At 42.4% G+C, this 12,206-nt stretch overlaps 1 protein-coding gene across 1 annotated transcript in view; it reads right to left on the reverse strand.

Annotated features, from left to right (window-relative positions):
• Window positions 1-10,910, reverse strand: part of RSPH3 (radial spoke head 3) — a 55,804-nt gene extending 44,894 nt beyond the window's left edge. The window contains 4 exon segments of the mRNA XM_089921683.1: window positions 5,063-5,150; window positions 10,088-10,605; window positions 10,607-10,798; window positions 10,854-10,910. Coding sequence (XP_089777809.1) covers window positions 5,063-5,150; window positions 10,088-10,605; window positions 10,607-10,798; window positions 10,854-10,910 — 855 coding nt within the window.
• Between the last annotated feature and the right edge of the window lie 1,296 nt (window positions 10,911-12,206).

The following is a 12,206-nucleotide window of genomic DNA, read 5'->3' on the forward strand; positions in this document are numbered from 1 at the left end:
CCCCATATTCACATTATATAGTGGAAAGAAGAGCATTGGCTCTGAAGCTCAAATTCCAACTGCTTAATTTATTAATTACTAGGATTAGTAAAGCTTGGACTAATAACCCACATTTTCAGATATTCAGTTTTCTCATCTGTACAATGGGAATAACATCTGTTAAGTTTTAGATTATAAGGAACAAATCGGATGGTAATGTAACAAGTCTAACACAATACCTGTCATAGAATAGCTCTTCCCTTACATAGTTATCATTTCCTTTTATTATAAAATAACCACCAAAAAGAAAGAAATATCTTTACCAAAAAGAAAGAAATATCACCTACAGTTTTGTTTTTCTAATACAATTACTAATATCATTTTGGGATTCTTCAATGGAGGGCTTTTCCTTTGTATAATGTGTATATTCTACATTATTATAAATATCATGCTTGATTTATTTCTATTTTTTAATGTAATAGAATTATAAATGTCAGCCTTAAAAGATTTAGGGTAACAGAAATACAACAAGTTCATTTTAGAAATGCATTGCCTAACTTAACTGTTTCAGATCTAGCTATAATCTCTTTTTAAAAAAGTTTTATTTTGAAATAATTCACAGAAATTTGCAAAAACTGTACATAGCGTCCTGTGTATGCTTCACTCAGCTTCTTTCAATGGTGACATTTTATACAATTATAAGAAAATATCAAAATCAGGAAATTAACATGTAAGATATTAACAGATCTTACTCGGTTTTCACAATTTTTACAGGCATTGATTTGTGTCTGTGTATATTATTCTATGTGATTTTATATGTAGATTTGTGTAACCACTACCACAATAAAGATAGAGACCTATCTCATTGCCCCAAAGAAGCCTCTTTTATATTTCTCCAAGTCCCACCTTCAATTCTGTTCTCGATCTCTAGATTTTGTCTTTTTAAGAATGTTATATACAAGGAATCATTCAGAATGTAACCTTTTGAGATTGCCTTTTTTTCACTAAGCATAATGTCCTTGAGGTCCGCCCAGGTTGTTACCTGTATCAATAGTTCATTCGTTTTTTAAAAAAAATTTATGTATTTAATTTATTTATTTTTGGCTGGGTTAGGTCTTCGCTGCTGCACTCTGGCTTTCTCTAGTTGCTGTGAGCAGGGGCTACTCTTTGTTGCGGTGCACAGGCTTCTCATTGCAGTGGCTTCTCTTGTTGCAGAGCATGGGCTCTAGGCGCATGGGCTTCGGTAGTTGCAGCACATGGGCTCAGTCGTTGTGGCTCACGGGCTCTAGAGCGCAGGCTCAGTAGTTCTGGCGCACGGGCTTAGTTGCTCTGCGGTATGTGGGACCTTCCCAGACCAGGGCTTGAAACTGTGTCCCCTGCATTGGCAGGATTCTTAACCACTGCACCACCAGGGAAGCCCTCATGGCTTTTTGTTAGTAGTACTTGATTGCATGGATGTACCAGGTTTGTTTAACCATTTACCTATTGAAAGACACTTGGTGTTTTTCAGTTTTTTGGCTATTATGAATAAAGCTGCTATGAATGTTCATTTGTGAACAGGTTAATATGTGAACATATGTTCCCATTTCTCTGGGATAAGTCTAAAAGTTAAATTGTGGACTTGAATGGTAAGTGCTTGTTAGTTTTTATAAGCAGCCACTTAACAATTTTCTAGGGTCAATGTACCATTTTACATTTCAAACTGCAATCTACCAGAGTTCCAGTTGCTCTACATCCTCACAAGCACTTCATCTTACTATTATTTTAAAATTTTAGCTTTTCTAACAGGTGTGTAGTTACATCATTGTGGTTTTAATTTGTATTTCTCTAATTTGTATTTCCCTAATCTTGGTTTCAAGACTTTTTTTGTTTTTTGCTTTTGGAAGTTTGATTTTGATGTGTCTTAGTGAAAATTTGTAGGTTTATGCCTTTTGTCAAACTTGTGGAATTTTCAGGCACTATTTCTTTGAGTATTTTTTCAAATCCCACACTTTTCCTCCTTTCCTGGGACTGAATTTAGATATTTTGTTATTGTTCCTCAGATCTCTGAGGCTTTTTTGGGGGCAGGGGTCTATTTTCTACCTGTTCTTCAGACCAGGTAATTCCATTGATTTGTTTCTGTATTGACTGATTGTTTCCTATGTCATCTCCAATAAGTCTATCTGAGAGGTTTTTATTTTGGTTACTGTATTTTTCAGTTCTATATTTTCCATTTGGTTCATTTTAATCTTGTCTGTTTCTTTGCAAAGGTTTTCTATTTTTTCCATGTTTCAAGAAAGTTCATAATTGTTCATTTTTGATTGAAGCATTTTTATGATGACTGCTTTAAAAGTCTTGTCAGGTTACTCCTACATCTGAGTCATCTTGGTGTTATCATCTCTTGATTGATTTTTCTCATTCAAGTTGTGACTGTCCTGGTTCTTGGTACAATTGAGTGAGTTTTAAATTGTATTCTGGACATGTTGGGTATTATGTTGTGAGACTATGGGTCTTAATCGTATTAGCAGGAAGTCATCCCTTTTGTTTTAGTGCACAGGTGTGAGTGGAGAGGGAAGTTTACCACCATGCAGTGAAAGCAGGGTGCCAACCTGCATCACCTCACTGGTGCCAGGTGGGGGTGATAGTTCAGCTCCTTGCTATGCTCCACTGACACTAGCGTTGGAGTGTAGGGGAGTTGAGTTCTGGCTAGCACTGCCTCTTACTACCTTGTTCCTCCTTGTTGCTGTCAGGTAGGGTTGAAAATTCAGCTCCCTCTTGGCTCGGCTGATGCCACCCCAGAAAAAGTAGGAGATCCATTTATACCATCTCTTACCACCTCACTGCCCCTGGGTGAGGGTGGCACTTCAGCCTCCTGCTCTGCCCTTGTTGACACCAACTCCATGGATGAATCAGAGGACTGATTTGTATTGTTGCTGTCACGTGGAGATCACGTGATGTTAAAAGGTCCAGCTCTCCACCTTAGCCTCACCAATGGCCATGCGGAGGGGCAGGGCGGTTTATCCATTGGTGTGTGGCTGGAGGAGGGCTACTATGGTAAGAAGGTTTCTGTTCCACGAGGCCACCCTCTACCTTTGGATAGAGGGAGTAGGCTTTTCTTAGGGTGTGCCAGGTTCCAGGGTGTTCATGGTTGCAGGTTGCAGCCTTTTCTGGCACTCTGGGATAAGTGAGAGGCAAAAAAAAACCCCATGGACTCATTGCCATGTTGTTCAAGTCCAGAGGTCCCTAGCCAGTCCACTTTCTTCTTTCCACCTTTCAGAATCTTCCTATGTTTGTTTGTGGTGCTACATCCAGGGTTTTTTAGTTGTAAGAGGAGGAATAGGAAGGAGCTGGTGAATTCCTACTTGTCTGGAACTGGAAGTCTGAGTATACTTTTAAAGTGAGGTGTTGATGAACTGACTAAAGAACTAAAAAAAATGTACCAAATCATCATAATATTAATTTTTTTAAAAAGGACTAAAAAAGCAGTGATTCTTCATTCTACTCTTGTTTGAGGTCTGGCAGTACTCATTGCTACTGCCGCAAGAAAATGCTGGAACATGTCTATATCACATGTTTGAGCTATTGTTTCTAAATGCTGGCCCCTGAACTGGCTGTACCAGAATGGCCCAGGGAAGTTTATTAATACTACATACCCGTGTCCAACTTTTGGAGGTTCTAACGCAGTGGATGCATGGTATGCTGAAGCATATATATATACTTGAGTTTTCTAGGTGATCTTGATATATGCTGATTCAGAAGGTCTAACATCCCATACATCCCATGTGGTGTTAAGCATTTATATGTCAAATAGTGTTTACAAGTTAACTATATTTTATTTCTGTGCCAAGAAATTATTTTTTTAAATTTAATTTTTTAATACAGCACGTTCTTATTAGTTATCTGTTTTATACATATTAGTGCACATATGTCAATCCCCAAGAAATCATTCTTAATATCACACTACATCTTACTCATCTCTGTATCCTACATACCCAGCACAGGACTTAAAACTCAATAAATATTTGTTGAGTGAACTAAAGAAAAGAAGCATAATTCAGATTTTTTGATTAAATAATGATAACAGTATTGGAGCATGAGATAATTTAAGCAAACCTAAATATATTAGACCAGTGTTACTGAAAGTGTGGTCCTCAGACTCGTGTTGTCTGTGAGCTATTTGAACTGGTCTATAACAATTTAATTACAGAAATTGAGAGTAAACATTTGGAAACTTTTAGAATAGATCTCCACAGTTCTATTAATCTAGTAAAAAATTGGGGTTTGGGCTTCCCTGGTGGGGCGGTGGTTGGGAGTCCGCCTGCCGATGCAGGGGACGCGGGTTTGTGCCCCGGTGCGGGAAGATCCCACATGCCGCGGAGCGGCTGGGTCCGTGAGCCATGGCCGTTGAGCCTGCGCGTCCGGAGCCTGTGCTCCGCAACGGGAGAGGCCACAACAGTGAGGGCCCTGGGTACCGCAAAAAAAAAAAAAAAAAATTGGGGTTTGTATTTTTTAAAATACTTTTAATTGTGGTAAAATACACATAACATAAAATTTACCATCTTAACCATTTTTTTTTTTTTTGGTACGCGGGCCTCTCACTGTTGTGGCCTCTCCCGTTGCGGAGCACAGGATCCAGACGCGCAGGTTCAGCGGCCATGGCTCACGGGCCCAGCCGCTCCGCGGCATGTGGGATCTTCCCAGACCGGGGCACGAACTTGTGTCCCCTGCATCGGCAGGCAGACTCTCAACCACTGCGCCACCAGGGAAGCCCCATCTTAACCATTTTTAAGTGCACAGTTCAGTGGCATTTAACTACATTCACATTGTGCAACCGTCACCACCATCCATCTCCAGAACTCTTTTCATCTTGTAAAACTGAAACTCCATACCCAGTAAATAACTACTCCCTATTCCCCCATCCCTGGCAACCACTATCTGGCTTGTATTTTGCATGTCTTTGTTGTTTTTTTTCATTTCATTTTTCTAGCAATTCATCTTTATTTCATAAGTGTGTTAGTCTATAACAGATTAGAAATTAAAAGAAACAAAAATTGGTCCTTCACCACATGAACGCTCTGTGTTAGACTATTCAAATTATACTTACCAGTGGTACTGCCTGCAGAGCATAAGTGTTGCCTCGGATCACCCTTCTGTCATACATTATGTTTCCGTAACGCATAGGTTCTTCAGCTCTGTAAAAAAGCAAATTCTAAATAATGACTGTAATAGAGTATTGGTATCTATGGAGTCAATTCATTTTTTAAAATTGAAGTATACTTGATTTACAGTGTTGTGTTAGTTTCAGGTGTACAGCAAAGTGATTCAATTATACATATATATATATATTTTTCAGATTCTTTTCCATCATAAGGTATTACAAGATATTGAATGTAGTTCCCTGTGCTATATAGTAGGGCCTTGTTGTTTATCTATTTTATATATAGTAATGTGTATCTGTCAACCCCAAATTCCCAATTTATTCCTCTCCCCCCTTTCCCCTTTGGTAATCGTAAGTTTGTTTTCCATGTCTGTGAGTCTATTTCTGTTCTGTTAATAAGCTCAATTATATCACTTCTTTAGATTCCACATATAAGTGATGTCATATTTGTCTTTCTCTGTCTGAAGTCAACTCATTTTTAATAGGATTTAGAAATGAAAACATTTTCATTTAAGATGAAAATATTTTAATTGATTTTTTTTTTTAGCACAGTCCATAAAGTAAGGAGACAAACGGCTGCCATTTATGGAATGTTTATTATAAAGCCAGGGGCTTCCCAGATATTATTTATTGCTCACAATAAGCTTCAAATTGGGAATGATGGTTGCCATTTGACTGAAGAGGAAGTGGACCCAGAAAGGAATCTGACCAAGGTTACCTAGCTAGTGAGAGGTGGAGCTAGATTTAGGATGTAAATCTGTTAAGACTACTTAACAAACCTGAAAAGAGCCCAGGTGAAATGGGGCTTGCTCTAAAGGACTGAAACAATTTTGATTCCAGAATTGAAAAGTTACATTAGTAGAATCAGGCTTAAAAATAAGTTAAATTTATTATTGTTCTTTAACCTCAAAGATATTTTAAAATGATACTTTAAAAATATTAATAAAATTTTAACTTCAGGGGTCAGAATGATCAATAGTGAAAAATACACAGCTGATATTTTCATTTGAAATTCTTTGAACGATATGCCATTTGTGGCTATGAAACCAAATAGCTACCTGTACCAATAACAGTACTCTCTCAGAAATGCTTCTGTTAGGGGTAGTAGATCGCTTGTTTATCACATACTGAAACCACTACTGGATAGCCTGGCATCATATTACTCAAAACCCAGACATGCTTCACTGCTCATCTTACTCGGCTCCTGGACAGTGTTCGGCTCAGCCGGCCAGTTCCCCGCTGAAGTGCTCTCCATCCCAGGCCTCCCTGATACCACCATATTATTCTGAATGCTCTTCTGCTTTTTCTCTGACTCCTTTCTCAGCCAGGTGTTTGCTAGTTCCCCCCACTGAAGAATTTCCTCATGATTCAGCCTTCTCTTGTCTGAGTTGACCTCATCCACCCTCAAGGCTTCACTTAATGTCCATATACCTAAAACGCCCAATTCTATCTTTAGCTCAGAACTCTCCTCTGAGCTCCAGACTGTACAGCCAGTTGACATGCCTGATGACAGCTCACTCAAATGTCTCAAAGGCAACCTCAAAATTGAACTAATTATCATTTTCCCACTCCAACTTGTTACTTCTGTAGTGTTCTCTATTTCGTTAAATGGTACTACTAACCACCCAATTGGTTTAGAAGCCTGGGAGTCACCCATGACTCTTTCCTCTTCCCCATTTTCTACAACCATCAAATCCTATTGATTCTACCCCCCAAATCTTTCTGGCATCCATCCACTGCTCACTGCCACCACTACCGTTTACTGGGACTGTTGCAGAAGTCTCTTAGTCTCTTAACTGTGTGGAACAACATTTCTTTCCAACATTTCTATCCACTGTAGCCAGTGATCTTTCAGAACGGAAAAATCCAAACATAATGCTTACTTGATTAAAGCCTCCTAGTGCTAATTAAAAGTGATAGTGAGGATAAATTTTGGTTTTGTTTTTATGATATCAAAGACAAAAAGAAAAAAAATCTGTAACACCTATTGCTGGAGAGGATGTGGGAAAAACGATACGTTTAAACATTTCTGGAGGAAAGATATTTTGTTCTATTTGTCTGTATTAAAATACACATGACTTAACAATCCCACCCTGGGAATCTGCCTCATAGATATAAAAAAGCCAGTACATAAGGCTATTTACTGCAACTTCCTTCTTTGTGGTAAAAACTTGAAGTGAACTGAATATCTATCAATAGTGGAAAATTTTAATAACATATGGTATCGGGGATATCATGCTGCTATTAAAAATAATTGGAGGAATTTCCACAAAGAATTAAGTGAGTGAAGAAAGATGTTGAGAATTGTGTATGTTACCATTGCTATGAAGTAAAGCCCTTGTAGCTGTGTATGTGTATGTATATATTTATACACGTGTACATAAACATGTGAACCTGGAGAAAAGTACAAAAGTATTCATTCAAAGTCATTAACATGGTTTGGGGGCAGGAGAGGGAGAGTAGGTTTGCAAGGGAAGGGGCTGGGGAATAAGGCTGTACTAAGAAAACCCACAGGTATGAGTGATAGGATAATTATTAAAAGATTAGATATGTATGTGCATGTATACATAAAGAAATTAGCTTATAAAATGGGGGGAGCCAACTGCAGATCAATATGTGTAGTATGATTCTACTTTGGAAATAAACCTTCTATACATATGTGCATATGCTCCTGTATGTGTGAACAAGCAAGGAGGCGTGAAAGAATACGATTTTTTTTTTTTTTTTGCGGTACGTGGGCCTCTCACTGAAGTGGCCTCTTGCGTTGCGGAGCACAGGCTCCGGACGCGCAGGCTCAGCAGCCTTGGCTCACGGGCCCAGCCGCTCCGCGTCATGTGGGATCCTCCCGGACCAGGGCACGAACCCGTGTCCCCTGCATTGGCAAGCGGACTCTCAACCACTGCGCCACCAGGGAAGCCCCAATTTTTTAAAAATTTATTTATTTTGGCTGCATTGGGTCTTCTTTGCTGTGCGCGGGCTTTCTCTAGTTGTGGCGAGCGGGGGCTACTCTTCGTTGCGGTGCGCGGGCTTCTCATTACGGTGGCTTCTCTTGCTGCGGAGCACGGGCTCTAGGCGTGCAGGATTCAGTAGTTGTGGTGTGTGGGCTCAGTACTTGTGGCTCATGGGCTCTAGAGCGCAGGCTCAGTAGTTGTGGCGCATGGGCTTACCTGCTCTGCGGCATGTGGGATCTTCCCGGACCAGGGGAAAATCGAACCCATGTCCCCCTGCGTTGGCAGGCGGATTCTTAACCACTGCGCCACCAGGGAAGCCCAAGATTGTTAAATTTGGTTACAACAAGAAAGTGGGAGTAGAGGTCGGTGGGAGATAATTAACTCTGCCTTTATTCCCCCTTATTTTGCATTCTTCATTTGCTTCAACAAGTATATATTGCTTTTATAAATTGAAAATCACCAATAAGGATAATTTTAAACTGAAAAATCAAAGGCATAATATAAAAGTACTCCTTCCAAAGGCTTGAATCAACAGATTACTTGAATATACCAATCAACTAACTCTATGAAAAAAAAAAAATTGTTCGTAATGAACCACCATTGATTCTTATTTCAACTGTTGGTATGATTTAATAGGAAGGATTTGTAAGCAACCACTTAAAGGTACCAGGAAGTATTTCTCAAAGGAGTCCCTTTTAAAATGGAATCCTTTTATAATATAAATAATTTACATTTAAATTTTCTTGTTTTGGCTTTCTTAAAGTGGTAGACATTTCTTATAAAAGAAGTCTTGGGCTTCCCTGGTGGCGCAGTGGTTGGGAGTCCGCCTGCCAATGCAGGGGACGCGGGTTCGTGCCCCGGTCCAGGAAGATCCCACGTGCCGCGGAGTGGCTGGGCCCGTGAGCCATGGCCGCTGAGCCTGCGCGTCCAGAGCCTGTGCTCCGCAACGGGAGAGGCCACAACACTGAGAGGCTCTCGTACAGCAAAAAAGAAAAAAAAAAAAAAAAAAGCAGTCTTTATTGTCAGAATAAGATAATTATGAATTTAGACTCTGTTTGAAATAAGCATCAAGAGCTACACTTCTCCTGTTCAGTCATTAATTTAACAACTTGTGTTGAGTGCTATGTGTCAGGCAGAGTCTTAAGTGAACAAAAGTCACAAAGGTTCCTGCTTGCATGGAGCCTGAATTCTTGGAAAGTTCTGCTGATTCCAAAATTTGAGGCTTATGGCAAGAACTTTAAGAGACCCATAACATTTAACGCCCTTTCCAAATATGGATATTTGAATATTTGCAAATACTGATGAATGTAAAAGTACAATTTGGGGTCCAGCATGTTAGGATAACCCGATTCCTGTCCAAAGACTGCTGTGGAAACAGCTTTAGTTGGCTCCCATTTTGGACACGCTATTGTGTGTGACACCTTTTTTTTTTTTTTTTTCGCTGTACGCGGAGCACAGGCTCCGGACGCGCAGGCTCAGCGGCCATGGCTCACGGGCCCAGCCGCTCCGCAGCATGTGGGACCCTCCCGGACCGGGGCACGAACCCGTGTCCCCTGCATCGGCAGGTGGATTCTCAACCACTGCGCCACCAGGGAAGCCCTGTGTGACACCTTTTTACCTCAGTTTCTTCATTTGCATAATAGAGTTATAGACCAAGTTCACAGCACTGGGGACTACGTAAGAAAATGTCTGTAAATGCCCCTAGAAGGTGCTTGCATGGCACATAGTCGGCCAACAGTAAACATCACTTGACTCAAACTTAGTGAAATAAGTCGGTTCCGTCCACATGTTATCAATCATGCCAGCATCATCATAAGAGTTAACTAATGCCCTTTCTTGCTTCAGTTCTCCACACCACGGGAGAGTTCTTTAGGGGAGGAAATTTTATATTTCGCAGAGTGTAGAGAAGGGAAAGCAGCATAGGCAGGTTTTGCCAGGGCGAAGGGGCCAGGACCCCGCGGCCCCGGGACGTGGCGGGGGTGGGGGTGGAGACCACAGAGGGGTTGTTTGGCTCACTCACCGCTGCATCTGGTCGTCCCGGTAACGGCGGCGCCGGCAAGGCAGGGCCCGGGGCCGGCTGGTGTAGGTGTAGGTGGCCATGGCCGGAGAGGCGCGGTCCGTCAACGTGCAGGCCACGCCCAGGGTCAGACCGCTTCGCTTTCGGTGAAGCTTGGCTTCGAAGCAGGTGGCCACGAAAGTGTCGTGGGAGCCGAAGAGGTGCACGAAGTGCCAAGGGCAGGGATTCCGCGACGCAAGGAGAGGCTGCAAGAAGGGAAGCGGGCGGGACGGGAAGTTGCCAGGGCAGGAGGTGGGCGCTACACTCGGCTTACTTGGTGCAGCACTGAGCCCGCCGGCGCCACCCGCACCGGTTTCCCAGCAACCCAGCGTTCCGGCTGGAAGCGGGACCTCAGGGAAGTTCCTGCTGGCGGGTTTCGGAGGAAGACCAGTGCGCCAGGGCACTTCCGGCTCTTGACTCCGCCCACCCAAGTCTACCTTGTAGATGCACCTGCGCGTGAAGGACCCGGGAATGGCGGACCCCCGCGGAGGATTGAGGAGGACGGCAGCGGTCCTCGGCCCCACTTTTGAGTGTGGCTTTGCGGGGCCTGTGTTGGCGCCGTTCTCCCAGGCCTCGTTCCTCGGGGGCCGCCCTCGGCTGCTTCTCCCGGCACTGACGCCGCGCCTCTACTTCGGGCTGTCCACCTACGGTCGCACACGCGTGGCACCCGGGCTCCTAGCTCTGTTACGTGCCAGGGCCGAGCCAGGGCTTCCCTGGTGCCTCCCAGCACCGCCACCTCTCCCGCCCCAGGGGCCGCCTGCCGCCGTCCTCCGCAGATGGTCTGCATTTTCCGCCTTCTCTGCTTACCGCTCTGTTGCTAGTCCTACAAGGGACCCTCGGGCGCACGGAGCGTGAAGGCCTGCCCCACCGACGTCTCATTTTGGGAAAGGGTAGGCACTTTCTTGAGTCTTTTAGGCCCCTTTTGCCCTGAAGAATGAAGCAACATGGGGTGAGTCTGCCCTTTGAAACGCAATGGATTGGTTTTAGTACTGGCAATGTAAGAATATTGGTTTGTGTAAGTGAAGTTTAGGCATCCCTGAGCGATCGGTTATTTGCATTTGCGTTTGCGTTCTTCAATTCAGTTAAGTGCTGTGTGGATTTAAATCCAGGTTCTGCAACATACTAGCCCTGTAACCTCTGGCAAGGTAATGTTTTTGTGCTTCATCTTGCTAATTTGCAAAATAGGGGTAATAGAATTTATCTCTTAAGAGTTTGTCATGAGGATTAAAAGAGTTAAGAGTAAAATACGTAGAACTGTATCTGGTAAATGATAAGGCATTCCATTAAGATCGAGATCTCTCCTGTGCTTTGAAGCTTATGGTCTAAAGCAGATGTAGGCATTGTATAAACACTAACATAAAGGTATATGGTAAATGCTAGAGGTAAAAACACTGAATGAAGATTTTAGGTCTGATCTCTTAATTTTGAGGTGGTTTCTGAATGGGCCAGAGGAGAAAGTGACATTTAAATTGTGTTTGATGTGCGTAGAAACAGATGGACTAGAAGTGGGGGGCTAGAGAAAGAAACGAGTTAAAGATCACTCTAAGGGTTTTGATTAAATGTTGGGCATTGTGTAGAAAAAAATGCAGAGACGTTCTGGCTTATGTTGTTTTTCTTCGGAGGATTTAATTTTATTCAGCTGGCAGAGTTGACATTTAATAAAGGATTCAGGCTTTGGGAGGACTGATAGATTTCTGGTTTGCCCTTATTCCAGACCATAGGCCTTTAAGAATCTCAACAGAAAACCTAGCATTTTAACAGGTCCCCATCTTGGGGGGCCTTGAACTCTGTAAGTTTGTATTCCCAGCTCTGTGAGATTGTGGAAAGGTCTACTTAGCTTTTGACCACTTAGCACCTGCTTGGTATCTTGATTTCTAGTGTCCTTGCAGCTTAGAATTAACCAAATGTCTCAAGGATAAAAGGAAATTAAGCAAATTGTCAAGCAAATTGTCCGATTTACTTTTCTGTGGTCCCCCTATCTCTGGGGTCTTGTCCCTTCAAGACCTGTCTAAAGTTCTCAACTCTAACTTTTATCTTCCCAGATCTGAAAGACTCCTGACACTTCTGGGTCACTGCTTTCTGC

The sequence above is a fragment of the Delphinapterus leucas genome, chromosome 12 (genome assembly GCF_059928025.1).
Source record: "Delphinapterus leucas isolate spDelLeu-1000000601 "Yukka" chromosome 12, BTC_Dleu_Yukka2, whole genome shotgun sequence".
Classification (NCBI taxonomy): Eukaryota; Metazoa; Chordata; class Mammalia; order Artiodactyla; family Monodontidae; genus Delphinapterus; species Delphinapterus leucas.